The sequence below is a fragment of the Lontra canadensis genome, unplaced genomic scaffold (genome assembly GCF_010015895.1).
Source record: "Lontra canadensis isolate GAN:19392208 unplaced genomic scaffold, GSC_riverotter_1.0 scaffold76, whole genome shotgun sequence".
NCBI classification, from domain to species: Eukaryota; Metazoa; Chordata; class Mammalia; order Carnivora; family Mustelidae; genus Lontra; species Lontra canadensis.
This window is the reverse complement of record NW_022631070.1, coordinates 5761802-5780244: the sequence shown is the minus strand read 5'-3', so window position 1 is coordinate 5780244 and position 18443 is coordinate 5761802. Positions and strand designations below refer to the sequence as shown.

Sequence of the window (18443 nt, the reverse complement as noted above, 5' to 3'; positions counted from 1 at the left end):
GGTCGCTGAAGCAGTCCGTCAGCACGCCCCCTCCGCGTGCAGTTCCGATTGGACGTGCGAGCAGTCCGTCTGCTCTGGCGGCGGGCTCTTCCCGGGGCCGCGGCTAGGGCGGAGCTGGCGGAGGAAGTCCGCGGCCTGCTCCAGCTGGCGCTGCCCTGGGGACGCTGGGACTGGGAGGTCGGGCGGCCCGGGCCCTGCGGCGGCGGCGGCGGTGGCGGCGGTGGCGGCGGCGGCGGCGGCGGCGGCGGGAGGCCCGGTTCGGAGCGCCATAGTGCGTGAGGCCGCGGACGTGGCAGGGAGCGCGCGGGCGGGGCCCTGCCGTGTGGACACTTAAGCTCTTGGTGTCCTGAGCGGGGTCCGGCCTCGCGGGGCGGGAGCAGGTCCGCGGGGGGCGTGAGGGCCCGGGGCGAGCGCAGCGGTGCAGGAGCTCGGGTCCGCCGCGGGCGGCCGGGCGGGAGGGGCTCGGCGGGGCGTGCACGAAGGAGGGCGGGGGGCGCCCCCACACTGCGTCCTGCGGCGGGGGAAGCGGGGAGCGGGTCGTTCCCCGTCGGTTGCAGAAGGAGGCACGGGGGATGTGGCCTCGGTGGCTGACAAGCCGGCATTTCCTTTTCTACCCTGGTGTTTTGACCTTGGGCGAGTCATTTGATCGTGTCCTCTTCCGACTCCCTCGTCGGAGTCCCCCTTCTCTGACTATTAAGAAAATCAGGGTGATGTGGGAAGGCCTTGAGCTTGGCTTGTTCAGAGAACGTTGAGATCTCAGCAAGCTGAATGGGGTGATGGGAGGGACTAGGGCAGGTGCTGAATTCTTAGCCAGGTGTCACCGGGTGCGAGTCGTTCAGACCTCCTGGTGTTTTCAGTCCCAAAGTTGCTACTGTTGACCAGGCCGGGAAGCAGTTGGGTTTTACATTTTGTGTTGCGCTGTATGGTTTACAGAGTCGTTCATTAATCTGCAGACAGCCCTGCGAGGCATCATTACCGGCAGGGAAATGGATGCCTCAAGAAGTTAGTGATTTTCCCATGGATCTGGAGGTAATAGAGTCCTCTGGAACAAAGGACGGTGGCACCTAGTGAGTGCCTGCTGGGGTCTGGCACTGCTCCGGTAAATTAAGGGAGATAAAAGGAAAGGAGGCCTCTGGTGTGGACCCATGCAAACAAGCTCATTTCACTAATGAGCAGACTGAATTTGGCTAATTTACTGAGTAATATAGGTAGGCACTGGAGACAGAAGTGGGTCCAGTATCAGCTTTGCCCGAATTATTGTTCCATTATATCTTGCCACTTCAGCGAAGGGTAGGCATAAAAGTATTTTGAAATGCATAGTTTTAGAACATGCCCAACATTGCTCTTACTGTGGCTGTTTGTTTGGTGCCAGTGGAAGCTGAGCATTTTGTAACTTTTTTTTTTTTTTTCTGCTCATGCCCCCCAGCCCCATCCTAATTACAAAAGACCCCACCTTTTTTTTGCCTTATGTCTCCAGTTCCCCTGTTTTTAAAAAGAAAATGGGGACACATGAGTGCACGATAAGGATATTTCAAATCCAGGTGATTGGTTACTTACCTGGTACCCTCAGTGAAAATCCTCTCCCGTGTTCTTTAGGAACGTAGCTTCTGTATCCCCTTTTAGATAACTAGATGATAACGTATACGCGTCTGACCATGGCCCTTGTGGTTTTTCTAGATCAAAAGCTTGGTGTGGAGGGGAGGAATCTGTACAGTGAGCTGACAGATGGAACTGTGCTTGGGTCTTGCTGATTTCCCAGTTGGGCTGCCTCTTTCTTTTCTGCAGGCTTTTGGAATTTGTGGTCTGCCGTTTAGTGTCTCGTGGTTTGTGTAGTCAGTATTGGCACTGGGATTTGCTACGTGGCTGTGTTCTCTCCTTTCTCATACGCTGTATGTTGTGTTCCTGTAGCATTCAGCTACGGTCGTCGGTGTCCTGATTGTTGGTGTGTTTTGTGGTCTGTGAGTGTGTGAACACTGTTGGTATTGGTCATAGAACTGTGAGTTCAGTTTTGCTGCCGTCATCTTTTCTCTGCTTATCATATCCCTCCACCCTTCGTAGGTGGATTTTATTTGAAAACTGAATTGGAATCTGTCTTTGCCCTTCTGGCTTGGAAATCACTGACTCCTAAAAATTTATCTCCCAGCATCTTACATCTTACAGCCTCAGCTGTCACTCATGTGCCTTTTGAGGACCAGTCTCCTATTTCAAAGCTCTTCCTGGAGCTTAACCCGGCATCCCACAGATAAATTTAAAATGAAGCAAAACAAACAACTGCTTTCAAAACAGGGAAACGTTCATCTTCCCCTTCCAGGGAAAAGCAAGTAGAACAAAAACGCTGTCTCTCTTTGACTCCTTAATGTGGTTAATGACGTGACCTCTGGGTTCCTGCAAGAAATGTCACTTACCTTTGTCACTCCTCTTCATCGTTCTTTTCAGTCTTGTTGAAGAAGATGTGTTGATCTTCCTGTTCCCCTTCTCTCTATTTCTGCTGCTGCTGCGGCTCTCAGGGCTTTCCCAACTCTTGTTTTGGTCCGGGAAGTGACTTTCTGTCTGATTTTCCTTGTGACCTCTGCGTCCACCCATCCCCTACCCAGCTCCCAGGAAGACCGCTGCGGAGTGTGAGTCTGACTCCTGTGTTAATGCTGCTGGTAAGCTAGGTGATGCCCCGAGTCGCCTACGTGGTAAAGCCCACAATGTCTTTAGTGCTCTATTTAAGGACCTTTATAATCTGTGCCTTCAGATTCCTTTTCCAGCCTTGTCCCCGATCTGTGAACCTCTTGTTCTAATGAAATTTGACTTTCCACTGCACCAATGCTGTGCTAGTTCTCTGTGTTTTGTTTTTAGTGTTTCTTTTGCCTTACTGAACCCTGTTTGTCTTCTGAGGCTAAACTCTTCATGAAGTCTTTTTCAACGTCCCTAATCTATTGCCTTTACTCTCAGCACTTTCTGTGTGTATCTGTGTAGCACATAGATTGCCTGATGTTTGGTGATTTGTGATAGTTTTGCTTGCCGCCACATGGGCAGGCAAAATCTTTGCGGTTTGGTGTGCGAGTGAGTGTTCAGCATATGACACCAGAGATACCAAGAGAGGAAGCCCTCATGGTGTTTATAATGAATCTACGATATTGTAACAACTTAAAAGTGGAATGTGGAATTGACAGAAGGACAAGCCTTTCAAATATATAAAAATATACTCTAGGTTGTAAGTAACATTTTCTTGTTTTTCCTTTCTTTTCACCGTTCTTATCCTTGTGAGAAGCCCGCATCTCTGTCCTTGTGTGCTCTAAGCGAATGCTGTGTCTTCGGGAGGAGCGGGCGTTTGCAGGGGTGAGACGATCTGAGGAAGATCAGGCTTGCGAGGCTAGGCCTTTGGGGTTTCTAGACAAGCAGGATGTGGCCGTGGGAGGCACCTCCATCAAGGGAGCTGGAACCACAGCGTCTTTGTTCTGTGTTTATTTCTTGCCGTGCTAATGGGGACGCGATACTTTGAAGTTTTTCCATTTTGAGCTTCTTGGAGTTAGTGATGATTTTCCTCGCGGTGACGGTTTCTAAATACTCGCTTGTTATTAAGTCTTCGGTTATGACAATTTCACAGCGATGAGAAAAGTGACCTAGAAATTAAGCCTGATGTTTTCAGAGGCTGCGTTAAAGCTTTCTGGATATGGGAGGCGGAATGTTCCAGGAGAAAAAATTCTGCCTGTGGGGAGTCAGAAACGCTGAGTGCCATCACCCCCAAGCAAACCTCTGATGAGCTGTGGTTCTAGCGTGGCCCAGTCGTGGGATCCAGTAGGTTCCAGGGACGGTGTGTGCAGGAGCTCCTGGAGCCGTGAGGCACTAAGGAGCTGTCAGGTCGTGTAGGGTTTCGAGGCCAAGGAAGAACCCAGCTTCTGTGGAGGGAAGCGGGGGAGCGGTGTGGCGCTCGCTTGTCCATCTGATCACCAGTGACTCACGGAGCCGAGTGTGTTGGGTGCTGGGCTGAGTGAGTCCCTCACTCCTGCCTCCTGCCGGATGACAGAGCTTTCAGTCCAGAGTGGAAGACATGTGAATACCCACACAGACAGTTGACGATATTATAATAACAGTAAAATACGCTCTAGTAATGTAATTTGCATATGGTGTATATTAAATACATAGTTTTGCAGGTAATTGTTACAAGCATCTCAGAGCCAGGCAGGGTGGTTTTATTACCGCAGAGGGCTTCCCGGCTTGAGTGAATACTTTCAGGGCTAAAGTTGGGAAATAACACACTAACTGGTTAAACTGGGCCCTTAGGTCTTATGGCCTGTGAAGCACCTGGATCCTTGCGGTGTTGGACCACATTGCCCCGCACTGCTCCCTCCATAGGAAACCCAAGAGGGAAAGTGCCCACTCGTCCGTCTTCGCAGAGCCCCTCCGAGAAAAGCGGGAGGCTTGTGGAGAGCTAACAAGATGAGGTTAGGTGACTCAGTAAGTAAGTTAGCAAAACTGCCCTCTGAGGGTCTTACTAGGAGCAGTCTGCCTGGTCAGGTACTTTGTCCTAGACAATTACCTTGATTTCTTTCTTTCTTTTCTTCTTCCCCTTTTTTTTTTTTTTTAAGATTTTATTTATTTATTTGACACAGAGAGAGCGAGAGAGCGAGCACAAGCAGGCGGAATGGCAGGCCGGGGGAGAGGCAGACCCCCAGCCGAGCAGGGAACCTGTTGGGGGTCTCATCCCAGGACCCTGGGATCATGACCTGAGTCAAAGGAAGATGCTTAACGGACTGAGTCCCCCAGGCGCCCCGATTTCTTTTTTTTTTTTTTTTAAGCAGTTACTTAACAGTCTTTCCGTCTGGGAACTGTACGTACTTAGTGTCTCCATCCTGTCCGCTTAGGTCTGTAACCTGTAAGTTTTAGAGGACGTTTCATTAGAGATTCTGATTAGCAATGATAGAGGAAGAGAGACATTTACTTGGTACCAATTTCCAGTGATCCTGGAATGCTTAGAGAAGGCTTGGCTACAGTAGCAGATAGATCCAAACATGTAATGACCATCAAAGTTCATGTCTCCACTTCAGGACAATCTAAGGTGGTTCTAGGTTGTGTGTGTGTGTGTGTTGGAGAGTAAGGGGGAGTGACCCTCTTTGAAGCAGTAATCCAAGGACCCAAGCGGCTGGAGGTGCTTCCGTTTTGAACGTGGGGCCTCTAAGGATGCCCTGGGGGGTCAAGTTCCCCATTAACTGGAAGGGGGTCAGAGGATGGAGGCACAAGCCCGAGAGGATTTGTGGGCCAGGCCTGAAGCGGCAGCCGTCTGTTTGTTTGCATGCCACTGGCTCGAGCTCCGTCAGTGACCTCCTAACTCGTCAGGCCAGAGACAGGTAGGCCTGCTGTGTGCTGCGGAAGAAGAGAAATACTGTCTTTGCCACAAAACCTAGAGCGCTCCGTTTCACTTTCTGTGACTTGTTTTGTAAGTTGTTTTGCAGTAACGATTCTGGAATGAAGCTGACTGACGAGAACAGAGTCAAGGAATCCTAACTGTGCTTCTCACTCAACGGGTTCCTCAGGCTCTGTGACTTGCAAAGTGTTATCTTAAGAGCTTTGGGGGATAAGGTGGAGAGACACATTGCCAGCCTTCTAGGGCCTTCTGGTCCAGGAGCACTTGAGAACAGCTGTAGCTCAGGGGAGGCCTGGGCCCGAGGGCCTGCCGAGGCAGGGATGGCCTGGAGGTGGGGCCTGCATGGGACTGCCGGCCATTGGCAGTCATCGGCTGGTCATCGAGGGGAAGACTCGATGATGCGTTACAGGTAATGATCACTGCAGGCGATCACCGTTTGAAGTCAGACGGGGCGGGAACCCGAGGCTCTGCTGGGCTGCTGAGCTGTGGGTTCTTGAAAGGGGGCCCAGCAGAGCGGGGGTCACAGAGACGTCCTGCTGTGAGAAAGCTCTCACAGGGAAAGCAGTGTGATAACGGGCACAGTTCTGCTTGACCAAATGGCTTTCAGGCGTCCTCAGTTTTTTCCAGTCCTGACATGTGAGGGGGATGACACATTTCTGTTAGTCACCGTGGGACAGTCTCTTAGAGGGTACAGAACACCCGCGTGGGTACAGAGGACGTTCACGCCTCTGGGCCTCACGCAGCTCAGAAAGCGCACGAGGGACCCTGATCTCTTGCCATCCCTTTCACCGCACGCTGACCACGGAGCCCGCTTCCCCTTTGCTCCCGAAGGGATCCCGAGAGCTTCCAGCGGTGACAGACGGTCCCCGTGAGACTCCGTGCACTTGGCACTTAGGGGAGGGAGGGATGCTGCGTGGTCTGGGTGACTGGGGAGGAGGATGTCGCATTTGCGCATCTTTGTTTGGATGACATTACACTTGAACTGTTGGTTTAAAAGTATGTTCATGAGAGTAGAAGGGTGGTTAGCATTTTGCTGTACTATTTTTTTTTTAATTTCACCGGAACATTCATGCTAAGATAAAACTCACGTGCCTTCAAGGAGACACCGAGCCTGGCGGTGTGGACGTGTTCTGACAGCGTAGCCCGGCGGTTCTCTCAGCCTCGATATGGACGTTATGAAGTATCTTCACCTGTATCGTCTCATTTGAGCCTCGGCTGTCCTGTGAATTCAGTGTGGTGGGTTATGGTCATTCCCATCTTTAATGATAAGGGAATCGAGGCTTTAAGTATTGAATACACCTGCCGAGCAGAGAACGAATCGAACCACAGTTCCATGATTTGTGTGACTCCGGAGGCAGACGGACATAGGGCTCTGGCTCCCAGTTGAGTACACGAAGCCCTTCATCTCTCAGAGGTCTGAGACTCAGATAAAATGCAGTCTAGTTTTTCTGATCTCTTGCTGAAGTCGGAAAAGTAATTTTTGATATGGAAATCCAATGAAAGTGGTAGCTCTGCCTCCCAGGTCAGCAGTCACAGGTGGCTGAGGTGACACCACTTCAGGCGACAATACCCAGAAGCCAGATGGCTCAGCCTGGGGGCCCCTCCTCCTTCCGCTCTTAACCTTAGCTTGTTCCGCGATGGCTGCATGCCGGAATCCGTGGGAATTTACTCGAACTCTCTGGAAGCCGAGTACTGTGTTCTGCACACTCCTGTTACGCCTTTCTTCTGCTCTTGTGTCTTTGTAAGATTTCTGCAAACATTGCATCTTCTCAACAGAGATTTAAGATTCTGATGTATTTTGCAAAATAAATATGTAAGGAAGAGCCCACTCTGTCCATATAATTACTTTTCCAAAAATAATTCCTTTGGGGTGTTTTTGATGTTCTCTCTCGTGTGGTCTGTGCCCTTGCCAGGTTCCCCATGAAAGTTCTACAGCAAATTCCTAGCAATCTGGAGCTTAGGGTCCCGTGCCACCCAGCCTTACCACGCTCCCTGCTCTCTTCTCATCCTTCTCCTCTCTTAATGTTGGCTCCGCAAGTGCCATGTGTCCAGTACTGTGCTGTGTTCACAGGGTACAGTCAGAAAAGACAGAATAGTACCTTATCTACTTGGAGGACGCTGGCTGGCCGACTGCTGGACTGCTGGGCGTGTGGTTAAGACATCCCACCCAGTTGGTGGTCGTTATCAGGGCCTCCCACGTTTGCATTATGGCTGACTGACAACCATCGCCCTTATGGATGGTTGGCTGAGGAGGGCTGGGATGGGCTGGGATAAACCCATTCTTACCTACTTTCTACAGAAAAAGTTCTAGGGTGCGTGGCATCTCTATGCAGAAGTACTTCTTCTGTACACATCTGCTGTCAGCCACTGTCTTGTTTAACAGTTTGCCACAGCCAAATTTAGGGGTATGTTGTAGATTTGGGTGGGCATCTAAAACCTTGACTGACCCCAGTGTTCCTATTGGTTCTATGTCTCTATTGCCTTTTAGACGTCTTGTGTTACCTGACTCATCCCAGTAAGCTAAGCAGGTCTGCACTGGCCCCAAGGCCCTGGGATTGTATGAATTTGAGTGGTTTGATGTTAATCTTACTCCTTTGTGATTTTTATCCATGATGGGTTTTCCTCTCCAGGCCAGTTTGGCAATAGACCTTCACCTTCTTTCTTTATTTTTTTTTAAAGAGTTTATTTACTTATTTGACAGAGAAAGCATAAGCAGGGGGAGCGGGAGAGGGAGAAGCAGGCTCCCCACTGAGCAGGGAGCCCAACGAGGGACTCGATCTCAGGAGCCTGGATCATGACCTGAGCCCCACCTCGGCGTTTCTAGACCTTCACCTTCCTTAAATAAGTGCCTATTAGTAGCTTTTTGCTCCTATCTCCTGTTCTAATTCTAGATGTTCTGTTTGCCAGTTCTGAAATAGTTGGGGATATTTGAAGAGCCAGAGAAGCAAAGACCAGGCACGTATTTGGGATCTATGGTGTTAGTGGGTTTATTGGTTGGAATCCTGCAGCTGCTGCTGTAAGTTGAACCGCGTGCACTTGGAGCACCCGAATTAGGGGCCGGGATTTGTCAGTATTCTGGAAGGGTCACTGTAGCTCTACCTTATAACTTTTTGCCATTCTGACCTCCGGTCCCCATTCAGGCAAAATAGTTAGGTTGTTGACTTTGTAATACGAGGGGTTTGGAGCAGAAGTGGTAAAGTTGTGTCTTTTATATAAAAAGAGAATGGAGTTTAAGCTTATTTTTTTCAATGTAGAAAATTTCAAATACATTTTATTTTTCGAATGTAGACAGAGTGCACATTCATTTTTTGCCTCTTTAAGTGTGAATAAGACTCTTCGTTTTTAGGGTCAAGGAATGTGTTCAACAGCAGCAGAAAAATCAGTTACCAACCATTACACTGGAGGGGATATTTTCAGTTCATAGTAAGTAATTAAGATATATTTCCTTTTTTTTTTTTTTTTTTAAAGACGTGGCTGTGAGATTGGACTGCTGATACAATTCATGTCTTCCCATTAGGTGGCATCTTTATAATTTGAAAGTTATTTCAGTGTTTTCTGTAAACAGGTCATATCTAAGCTTTGTTAAGCAGAGTGAGCAGAGGGGTGTATTTGGGTGGGGTTCTATAGTTCAGGGACTGTTGGGTGTATTTTCTCATTTAAGCGTTATAATGCCGCTGAGTCTTGGAGAAGTAGGTGAGCTGGTGGGTCCAGCAGGTGCCATGTGGTGGGTGAAGGGCTCACACCAGGGCCCCTTCCTCTCGCTCCTCTTGCTGCCTTGATCCCTCTGGCCGTGTTTGTAGAAACAGCTCTGGCCCTGCACGGTTCTGTCTCTGCCTCTAGTTTCTAAATTCACGTAGTAGAAGGGTCTCTAGCATCCTTTTAGAGGGGCTTGTACAACTATTTTTGCATGTAGGAATCATTATTTTAAAGTCTTAAAATATTCATGAAGACTTTTTTTCCTCTACAACTTCTGTTTAAGCCTTGAAAGAACGAGCTGAAATTTAGAAGGAGCATTTCTGAAGAAGCTAAGGGCCGAGGGGGTTCATGATTAAAAAAAAAAAAATGTAAATTGTGCTGGTTATGCTCATCCATGACTTGGTCTTAGACATTTTCGTGCTGAAATGTTCCGTGAGATTCTGGCATCTGACACTAGGGTTGGCTCGAGTATTTTTAGGACTTGCGAAATCGTGGTACTGACAGGAATGGATTTTATTCTTTCTTGACCGTCTTCTGTAAAGGATGACTCGGATTCTGTTATAGCTGTTCTTGTCCTTCTTTACTTTTGCTTTCTTTTTTGAGTGTGTAATGTTCAGAATGTTGAACATGTAGTGTAACCTTTTTGTTTAATGCCATAAGGAGGTAGCTAGATCGTACATGTGTTCCCAGATACAGAAACACGAAGTCTTGGTTAAATATGAGAAGGAATTACCTGATAGAAAATGATGAATATAAAACTACATATGTCGGTACTCTTGAGACAGAATTCTAGGTACAGTTGCTGCTCTAATGTGTTGCCAAGGGAGGGTATGAAAATTCCTCCTCTTGAAGATCCTCAAGAGTGGATTTGATTCTCTTCTACTTGCGGGCATCAGTCCTGTCCCCTTACATCAGTGCCAGTACAGAGACGCCCTGGGGGCTGAGACGCGTACATGGGGGGCCCTCTGGGATTTTATAGGGACTGTTCATTAGTCACTGCGTTGTGCTTCTGAGACCTGGAGAAGCTAGTATATACCGGGGACGATGAAGGAGTTTATTTTTGCAAAGCTAAGCCAACCCTGAAATACTTACGGTTATTGTGGGAACGTAAATGGCCTGGATAAAGTCAGAGAAAAGATCTTGGATCCCAGCTTAAGCATTAGTGGTAACCTTTTTCTGAATAAACAGTTCATGATCAGGGCTTCTAGGAAGTTTAGTAAAGAATAACAATCATTTTAGGATCTTATTTTAGGATTTTTAAATTCTAAGGAGGAAATGCTAAGAGACTAGGAAATGACTAAAAGTGGGTAAGAATTTAGGGAAGAAGGAAGGGGCTGGCTGGGGTGGTCCAGAGTCAGTAGATTCCTGAAAATTAAGTATAAGCTGTTGGCTCACTTGGAGAGTTGGTGATGACTAACGAGTGTCCCATTTCTTCTGCCCGTTGGTATCAAACAGTGAGACGGTTTAAGCGGAAGCACCTTACAGCCATCGACTGCCAACATTTGGCTCGGAGTCACTTGGCTGTGACCCAACCCTTCTGTCAAAGATGGACCAACAGAGACCCGAACCATGGTCTCTATCCTAGACCCAGAACAAAAAGAGGGACTAGGGGTATGTCTTCCAAAAATACCTTGCATTTCTGATTCTGTAGTGTGTGTGACCTTTGACTCTCTCCTGGTATTTGTAAACATTGCTGCTGTGATTTTTAGTCCTCTTGCCATAGTTGGACACGTTTTTCATTATGTGTGAGTTTCCGTGAAAATGGCATCCCCTGATAGCAGTTGGCCAAAGCCCCAGGGAAACGTGGCAGAACGAGTTGCACTGGCTTGCTTTACCACAGTGCGGTGGGAGACCTGCACCAGTGTCATGGTCCTCCCTAGAGCTGTGTGATGTCCCTACTCCAGTGGTCTGTCACGGAGCCCATTAGTTTTCCGTGCCATTAGTTTTCTCCGGAATGCCCCCATGCCGTGCTTTCATGGCGGACTGTGCCCTTTGTCACCTCGTGCCCAGCTTTTGCAGGAACCCTTCTCCTTGTCTTCAGGTGTTACTTCTTCCAAATCAGCTGGAACATCAGTGTCAAGTTAATATCCTTGCGTTCCGTTTTCTGACCCATCACTCAGGCACCTGCCGGGAAAAGTTTCCCTGTTACTGTTACGGACACAAGCTTGGACTTGCTGTTACATGGTATTTATTATTAATTACATGCAAATTCTACTTCTGGGACTTCGGTTTTTCTTATTACCCACTTAGGTGCCAAACGAATTCCTCCTTTTGTTAGTAATACCCATCAGGAGAGTCCCGATAGCCTTAGTTCCCTTTGATATATTTAATTTCAGAATCCAACTCAAATCTTAGCTTGTCGTCTGTGACTATCGTAATACGTGTTTGTCACTTTTTGGAACTACTGTAACCCATGTATGAGGCAGTTTTAAACTCAGTGGTGGTATTTTGTTTGTTCTGTGTGTAGAAGGCAGCTTCTGTGTGTCGCGAGTTCATTGAAAAGGACTTGGTCAGTGTGTGCACGTTTCCGTGTGGAGTGCCGGCCCGGAGCCCATGCAGGCTCCGTGGGTGTCGGTGCCATCGAGTGCCGCAATTAGAGAGTATCAGGATCTCACCTGGCCTCTTGCCTTCAAGCCCTGGGTTTCGATCAGATTGCCCTAGAACCAGTTACAGTTTTTTCCTCTAACGTAGAAAAAATACTAAATCCTATGAATTCTGTTAGAGGCTAATCCTAGTCTTGTTCTGCTCTCTTATTTTCCACAGTAAGAATTCCAGCTGTAGCCACCTGGGGCAGGAGCCGTGTATTTTGTTATATATGATAAGGCGCTTAACACTTGACTGGCATTGTACAGTAGGGTGTAAGAATACGGTGGTGGTGTGTGAAATCACCACTTGAACTCCCTTAAGTGCCTGAAAGTTTGAGATCAGGGACCGTACAGGCCGTTTCACTTTCAGTTTGTCTCAGAATTCCGGGTGCCGAAGGAAGGCCCATTGAAGGAATGTGTGGACGGGTTAGGTACCACCCGCATCATATGAAGAGAATTCTGACTCCCTTCTTATTTTAAAATCAGTGACTGTGTCAGCTTCACAGGAGGAGATAAAAATAAGTCACAAGGGGTTTTTTTTGTTGTTTTTTTAAGATTTTATTTATTTATTTGATAGAGAGACCACAAGCAGGCAGAGAGGCAGGCAGAGAGAGAGGAGGAAGCAGGCTCCCTGCTGAGCAGAGAGCCCAATGCGGGGCTCGATCCCAGGACTCCGAGATCATGACCCGAGTCGAAGGCAGCGGCTTAACCCACCGAGCCACCCAGGCGCCCCAAGTCACAAGGGTTTTAACTGAGGCAAAGAGTAGGTTTTCCTGAATCCTGAGAACCCGAAGCATTTTCGGGTTTAGATTTTGTGTTGTACGAGTAAGGCAGGAGAAGGGAGTTCTCGTAAGTGGGTGTGTCTGTGTGAGGAGTTGTTGACCTTCTGTCTGTCCATCCGGGTGTTCAGTTTGTACAGACTGCAAAGTAGACCGTGCTCCTCAGACCATCTGGAGACTGGTGTCTGTCTCTTCGTGCATGTGTCTGAGTACGTGATAGAGCCAAATAGAAATACTTTTTGGATTAAGATATATATATGAAATTAGTTGACTGGTAGCTATGTCCTTGTCTCTGTTCTCTATTAATGTACATAATTAAAATCAGCGGCCCTCCTGTGGATCAGCGGTGGGTCCGTGGTTGTTCCCATCTCGTTCATTGTGTTTGGGTTCTCCGTGCAGGTCAAGGATGTCAAGGGTACAACACTGAGTTCTTCGCAGCCGCCCGGCCGCGGTGCATCAATGACATGGCCAAAAGCAGTTCTGTGGGCCAGGACACCTCTAAGGACTCGGAGGGGGACATGATCTTTGTTGCAGAGAGCAACTGCGCCCTGCCTCAGGAGGGTGACGGAGAAGCAAGACTGGGTGCAGCAGGGTCCGCTCTGCCTGCAAGGAAGAGGTCTCGGTCCTTTGAGGACGACAGGAATCAAGCTACAGGGACCAGTCAGTGGGATGGGGTTTCTAGAAAGACTCCACGGCATCGCTGGTCCCCGTCGGGCGCAGGACCCAGGGAAGCCAGGCCAGAAACCGAGGACTCTCTGTCATGGCGCTCCGCAGAGTCGGGAGAACCCAGCCAGGAAGTGGAGGACGTTGGGCCCGATCCCATTCCTGACTCTTACTATGGGCTTCTGGGGACCTCGCCCGGCCAGGAAGCCCAGAGCCACATTTGGAGCCTGCCCAATGAGGTCCTCCGGCACATCTTCGCCTTCCTCCCCGTGGAGGACCTCTACTGGAACGTGAGCCTCGTGTGTCACCTGTGGAGAGATATCATCAGTGACCCGCTGGTACGTAGGCCGCTCGTGGCTCCGCGGTGCCTTCTCGGAAAGCACCAGGTTAGCTTCGCTCACAACAGACCTTAACGTTCCTCCAGAAATGGTAGTTTCCTTTCACCTTGGGAATAATACCCGAGTTCCCTGGAGGCCCTTACGGCTTTCCGTGTTTGCCCGAGGATTTGCCGAGAGCCTCCCTGCCCGCTCCCCAGCATATCCCTGTATTCTGCCCACCACAAGGGATTTTCTGTGTCCCGACCGTAGGCTGCATACCCCTTGCCCTCTGTAGGCTGGTCTAGCCTCCTCCCGCCCCGCCCCATGTATTTTATTTTATTTTTTTTAAAGATTTTTATTTATTTATTTGAGAGAGAGACAGTGAGAGAGAGCATGAGCGAGGAGAAGGTCAGAGGGAGAAGCAGACTCCCCGTGGAGCTGGGAGCCCGATGCGGGACTCGATCCCGGCACTCCGGGATCATGACCTGAGCCGAAGGCAGTCGTCCAACCAACTGAGCCACCCGGGCGTCCCCCCGCCCCATGTAAAGGGCCCCTCATATCTCCCTTGACGTCTCATGTCTTCAAGGCTTCACTCTATTCCTAGGGAAGTGAAGTAGACATTTTCCCTTTCTCTTCCTTGTGCTTTTGTAGCAATTTCTACCTCTGTTTGAAGCTTATCCCTTTCCGTATTACAGTTTGGAGAACCTTCCGCCTCCTTTTAAAGGTTTTAATTTATTTGAGAGAGAGAAAGGGAGGCAGTGTGTGCCAGCAGGGGGAGGAGGAGAGTGGGAAGGAGAGGGAAGGGGAAAGAATCTCAAGCAGGATCTTGATCTCATGGCCCTGAGATCACGGCCTGAGCTGAAGCCGAGAGTTGGATGCTTAACTGACTGAGCCATCCAGGTGCCCACCTTCCTCTCCTTTTAAATTACTGGCTCATGGACAGAAGGCTGCCGTTCCTGTTTGTTTTCGAGTTCTCCATTGTGTCTCATGATCTTTTATATACAGTAGGTGATTCATAAATGAGTCTTGCATGGAATCACCCAAGGTGTCCCTCTTGCCGTTGATACAGCGGGCAGCCTATGCTCTTGGAAGAGACTTCTGGGGCGCCTGGGTGGCCCAGTCATGAAGCATCTGTCTTGGGCTCAGGTCATGATCCCAGGGTCCTGGGATCGAGCCCTGCATTGGGCTCCCTGCTCAGCACTGCTTCTCCTTCTCCTACTCCCCTTGCTTGTGTTCCTTCTCTCAGTTTTTTCCCTCTGTCCATTAAATAAACAAGATCTTCCAAAAAAAAAAAGAGAGACTTCCTGGTGTTGAGTCCATTCCCTCACTGCTCTGGCGCCCTGCCCTTCTGTTGGTCTTCCATTACATATCTTCCCTCCCAGCTGCCGGCTCAGGAGTAAACCCACGGGCTGGGAGCACGTTCTGCTTGGCTTACGATATCCCTTAGACTAGCCATTGGGGATAAACCCTAGAAATGAAGATGAACTCTCCCTTCAGATAGGGTGAAGTTTAGAAATTTAGGGATGGACGGGTGCCTAGGTGGCTTGGTTGGTTGGGTGTCTAAGACTCCTGGTTCTGGCTCAGATTGTGGTTTCGAAGTGATGGGATCTAGCCGCACATTGGGCTCTGCGCTCAGCACACAGTCTTCTTGGGATTCTCTCTCCTTCTCCTTCCCCCTCTGCTCCCCTCTTACATGCTCTCTCTTTCTCTCTCAAATAAATAAATAAGATCTTTAAAAAAAGTTTGGGGATAGAGGGCAAGATAGATGTATGAAGACTTAATACATTTTTCTTATAAAAATGAAGGGTTTTGGATGAAATTTCATATCACTCTTGCTTCATTCTTTGCTTGAGGTCTTGTTTTATACTTTCTGAGAACTGCCTTTCTGCCTTTGGGTGTGACCTCTGTTTTGTGTCATAGTATTTCTACCCACTGAACTGAGATGCATCCCGTGTGACCTGAGTAGTCACAAATGGGGATAGTGAGTTTTCTCCATTCTGCTTGAGAAGATCTGGGGCAGGTTTTTCCAGCTCATATTTACCTCCTGAAATGTTAGACTGAGGCTGTTTTTCATCATCGCTTAACAAGGATGCGACGTACGAATTTCCGGTGATCTGTTGTAGCTCTCATTTCCCTTTCATTGCTCTAGTATCTTTCTCTAACTTTGGTCTAAGGTTATGCTGGCTTCCTAGAATCAGTTTGGAGGTCCTCCGTCCTCTTCAGTTTTTTTGGAGTGTTTAAGAAGGAATGATATTCATTCTTCTGAAGGAATTAATGCTCAGTGGAATTCTCCAGTGAAGCCGTCTGGTCCTGGACTTTCCTTGGTTGGGACGTCTTTGGTTATCAACTCAAGTCACTTATTATTGGTGTGTTCAGATTTTCTGTTTCTTCATGAGTCAGCCTTGGTAGGTTGTCTTTTCTTCTAGGTTGTCCAGTTGGTTCATGTCCTTTTATTTCTGATATCAGTTGTAATGTCCCACCTTTCATTTCTGATTTCACTTATTTGAATCTCCTCATTTTTTTCTTAGTCTACCAAAAGGGTTGTCAATTTTGTTGATCTTTTAAGAAAACCAACTCTTAACTTCATTGATTTTTTTTTTTTTTTCTTTCTGCTTCTCTCTTCTTGATCTCTGCTCTGGTCTTTATTATTTCTTTTCTTCTGCTAGCTTTTTTTCTAGTCCCTGTAGCTATAAAGTTAGGTTGTTGATTTGTGGCCTTTCTTCTTCTTTAATATAGGTGTTTACAACTATAAACTTCTCTCTGAGCATGACTTTCACTTCATCCCATTAAGTTTTGGTATGCTGTGTTTTTTGTTTTCATTTGTCTCATGGTCTTTTCTAATTTCTTATGATTTCTTTTTTGACCCACTGGTTGTTTTAAGAGCATTGTTTAATTTCCACATACTTGTGGGATAGTGATCAAAAAGGATACTTTCTATAATTTTAATGTCTTAAAATTTGTTTTTTTCTTTTAAAAAAATTTTACTTAAATTCAGTGAACATATGATGCATTATTGGTTTCAGAGGTGGAGGTCAGTGACTCGTCAGTCTTATGTACTAGCCAGTGCTCACTTCAACACGTGCCCATCACCCAGTTATCCCATCTCCCCAACGACTTCCCCTCCAGCAGCCCTCAGTTTGTTTCCTAGAGTCAAGAGTCTCTTACAGTTTGTCTCCCTCTGATTTCATCTTGTTTTTGTGGCGTAGCATGTTATCTGTCCTGGAGGGCATTCCACGTTTACTGGAGAAGGCTGTATATGCTGCTGCTCTGGGGTGAAATGTTCAGATCTGTCTGTTAGGTCCCCTTGGTCCACTGTTGTTTATATCCTCTGCTTCCTTATTGATCTTCTGTCTGATGGCTCTGTTCATTCTTGAAAGTGGAGCATTGAAATCTCCTGGGACTTCATGTCGCTGTCTGCTCCTCTGTTTGGTTTCGTGTCTGCTTCCTTCATTGAGGAGCTCTGATACTTGGTACATTTATACTTAGGATTATTAGACCTTCTTGGTGCGTTGGCCCATTTATTATTATATAATCTTCTTTCTCTTGGAATAGTTTTTGATGTAGAGCCTTTTTTTGTCTGATGCTAGTATAGCCACAGGGTTTTGTGGGGTTTTTTTGAAATTTTTTTTTAAATTTTAAAATTTAAAAAAAAATTTTATTTTTATTTATTTATTTGAGAGAGAGGAGAGAGCATGAACCAGGGGGGAGGGGCAGAGGGAGAGGGAGAAGCAGACTCCCTGCTGAGCTTGATCCCAGGACCCCAAGATCATGACCTGAGCCGAAGGCAGACAATTAACGACTGAGCCCCCCAGGTGCCCCAGCTATGGTTCTCCTATTATTTGATCTTCATTGAAACGCTGAGCTGTCAGTGTCCTGACCAGGGAAATCGCACTAGTTTTTCCCAGATTCTGTGTCAAGTTAGTGTTGGAACCAAAACCAAGACCCTGTTCTCCTCATACAACCAAAACGTGTGTAATGTTTCTACCCTCCTTGCCCAGCTTTGGAATTGTGAGCTGTAAGTGTGTTTCAAGTGTCAGAAGGTCGTCCATAAGTAGTGGCTTAATCTGCTCTCGCAGCCGCTGCCTGCATGTTATTGTGGATTTTTTTAAAAACCTCTTCAGTTCATTCCTTGGAAAAAGCTGTATCATCGCTACCTGATGAATGAGGAGCAAGCTGTGAGCAAAGTGGACGGCATCCTGCTGAGCTACGGGATAGAGAAGGAGTCCGACTTGTGTGTGCTGAACCTCATTCGGTGAGTGGCTTTTCTCCTGGGAGGAAGACGGAGTCTCCAGTCCTTTCCCGCCTGTTAGCACTCGGGGTCAGCTTTCTCACGGACTCTGCTGTGACTGTCGTACAGCTATGCAGCCACCAGTAAATGCTCCCCCAGTGTGGACCCTGGACGGGCCTTGTGGAGTCTGAGGGATCACCTCCTCCTTCCTGAGGCAGAGGCCTGCGTGCGTCAGCACCTCCCAGATCTCTACGTGGCTGCCACGGTGAGTGACTGCAGGCCGATGCCACACCCTTTCTCTTCCAGAAAGCCTAGTGGAGATGAAGTGTGGCTGAAGGTCATTTTAGATCTATTTTCAAATTCTTTCCTTTTTTTTTTGAGAGGGAGTTGGGGGGCAGAGGGAGAGAATCTTAACCAGGCTCCATGCCCAGCAGAGAGCTGGACGCCAGCCTCGATCTCCCCACCCTGAAGTCATGACCTGAGCCAAAATCAAGAGTCTGGAGGCTTAACTGACTGTGCCACCAGGTGCACCTCAAAATCTTCCTTTAATCTCTGCTTTGAAGCCTTAATCTCGTCATTGGTCCCGTTATGGAAATAACAGGCCATGTTGTTATAGATTCTTCAGTGTGGAAGGGATTTTAAAAAGCATTTAATCCAATTTCCCATTCTGTGGAGGAGTCTTCAACAGAGGATGTTTATCTAGCCTCTAAAAGCTTTGATTAATAAGGATTTCTTTATACGGTAGCCCATTCCATTGTCAGTAAGTGGGTTATTTGAAAGAATCAGAGAAATGAAGGTTCTCCTACAGACACTCATAAGCCA

General features: G+C 47.8%; 1 protein-coding gene across 4 annotated transcripts in view; it reads left to right on the top strand.

The window, feature by feature from the left end:
* The first annotated feature begins 211 nt into the window (after nucleotides 1-211).
* The window catches only part of FBH1 (F-box DNA helicase 1), a 48041-nt gene continuing 29809 nt past the window's right edge, over nucleotides 212-18443 (top strand). For 2 of the 4 annotated variants that reach the window (XM_032881653.1, XM_032881651.1), the window contains exons 1-5: nucleotides 212-271; nucleotides 10505-10660; nucleotides 12813-13414; nucleotides 17515-17645; nucleotides 17751-17886. In XM_032881653.1, the coding sequence (XP_032737544.1) occupies nucleotide 271; nucleotides 10505-10660; nucleotides 12813-13414; nucleotides 17515-17645; nucleotides 17751-17886 (1026 nt within the window). In that variant the 5' untranslated portion in view covers nucleotides 212-270. Of the gene's footprint in view, nucleotides 272-8628; nucleotides 8777-10504; nucleotides 10661-12812; nucleotides 13415-17514; nucleotides 17646-17750; nucleotides 17887-18443 lie in introns of those variants that run through there. The other 2 variants (XM_032881652.1, XM_032881654.1) reach the window with 2 other exon arrangements.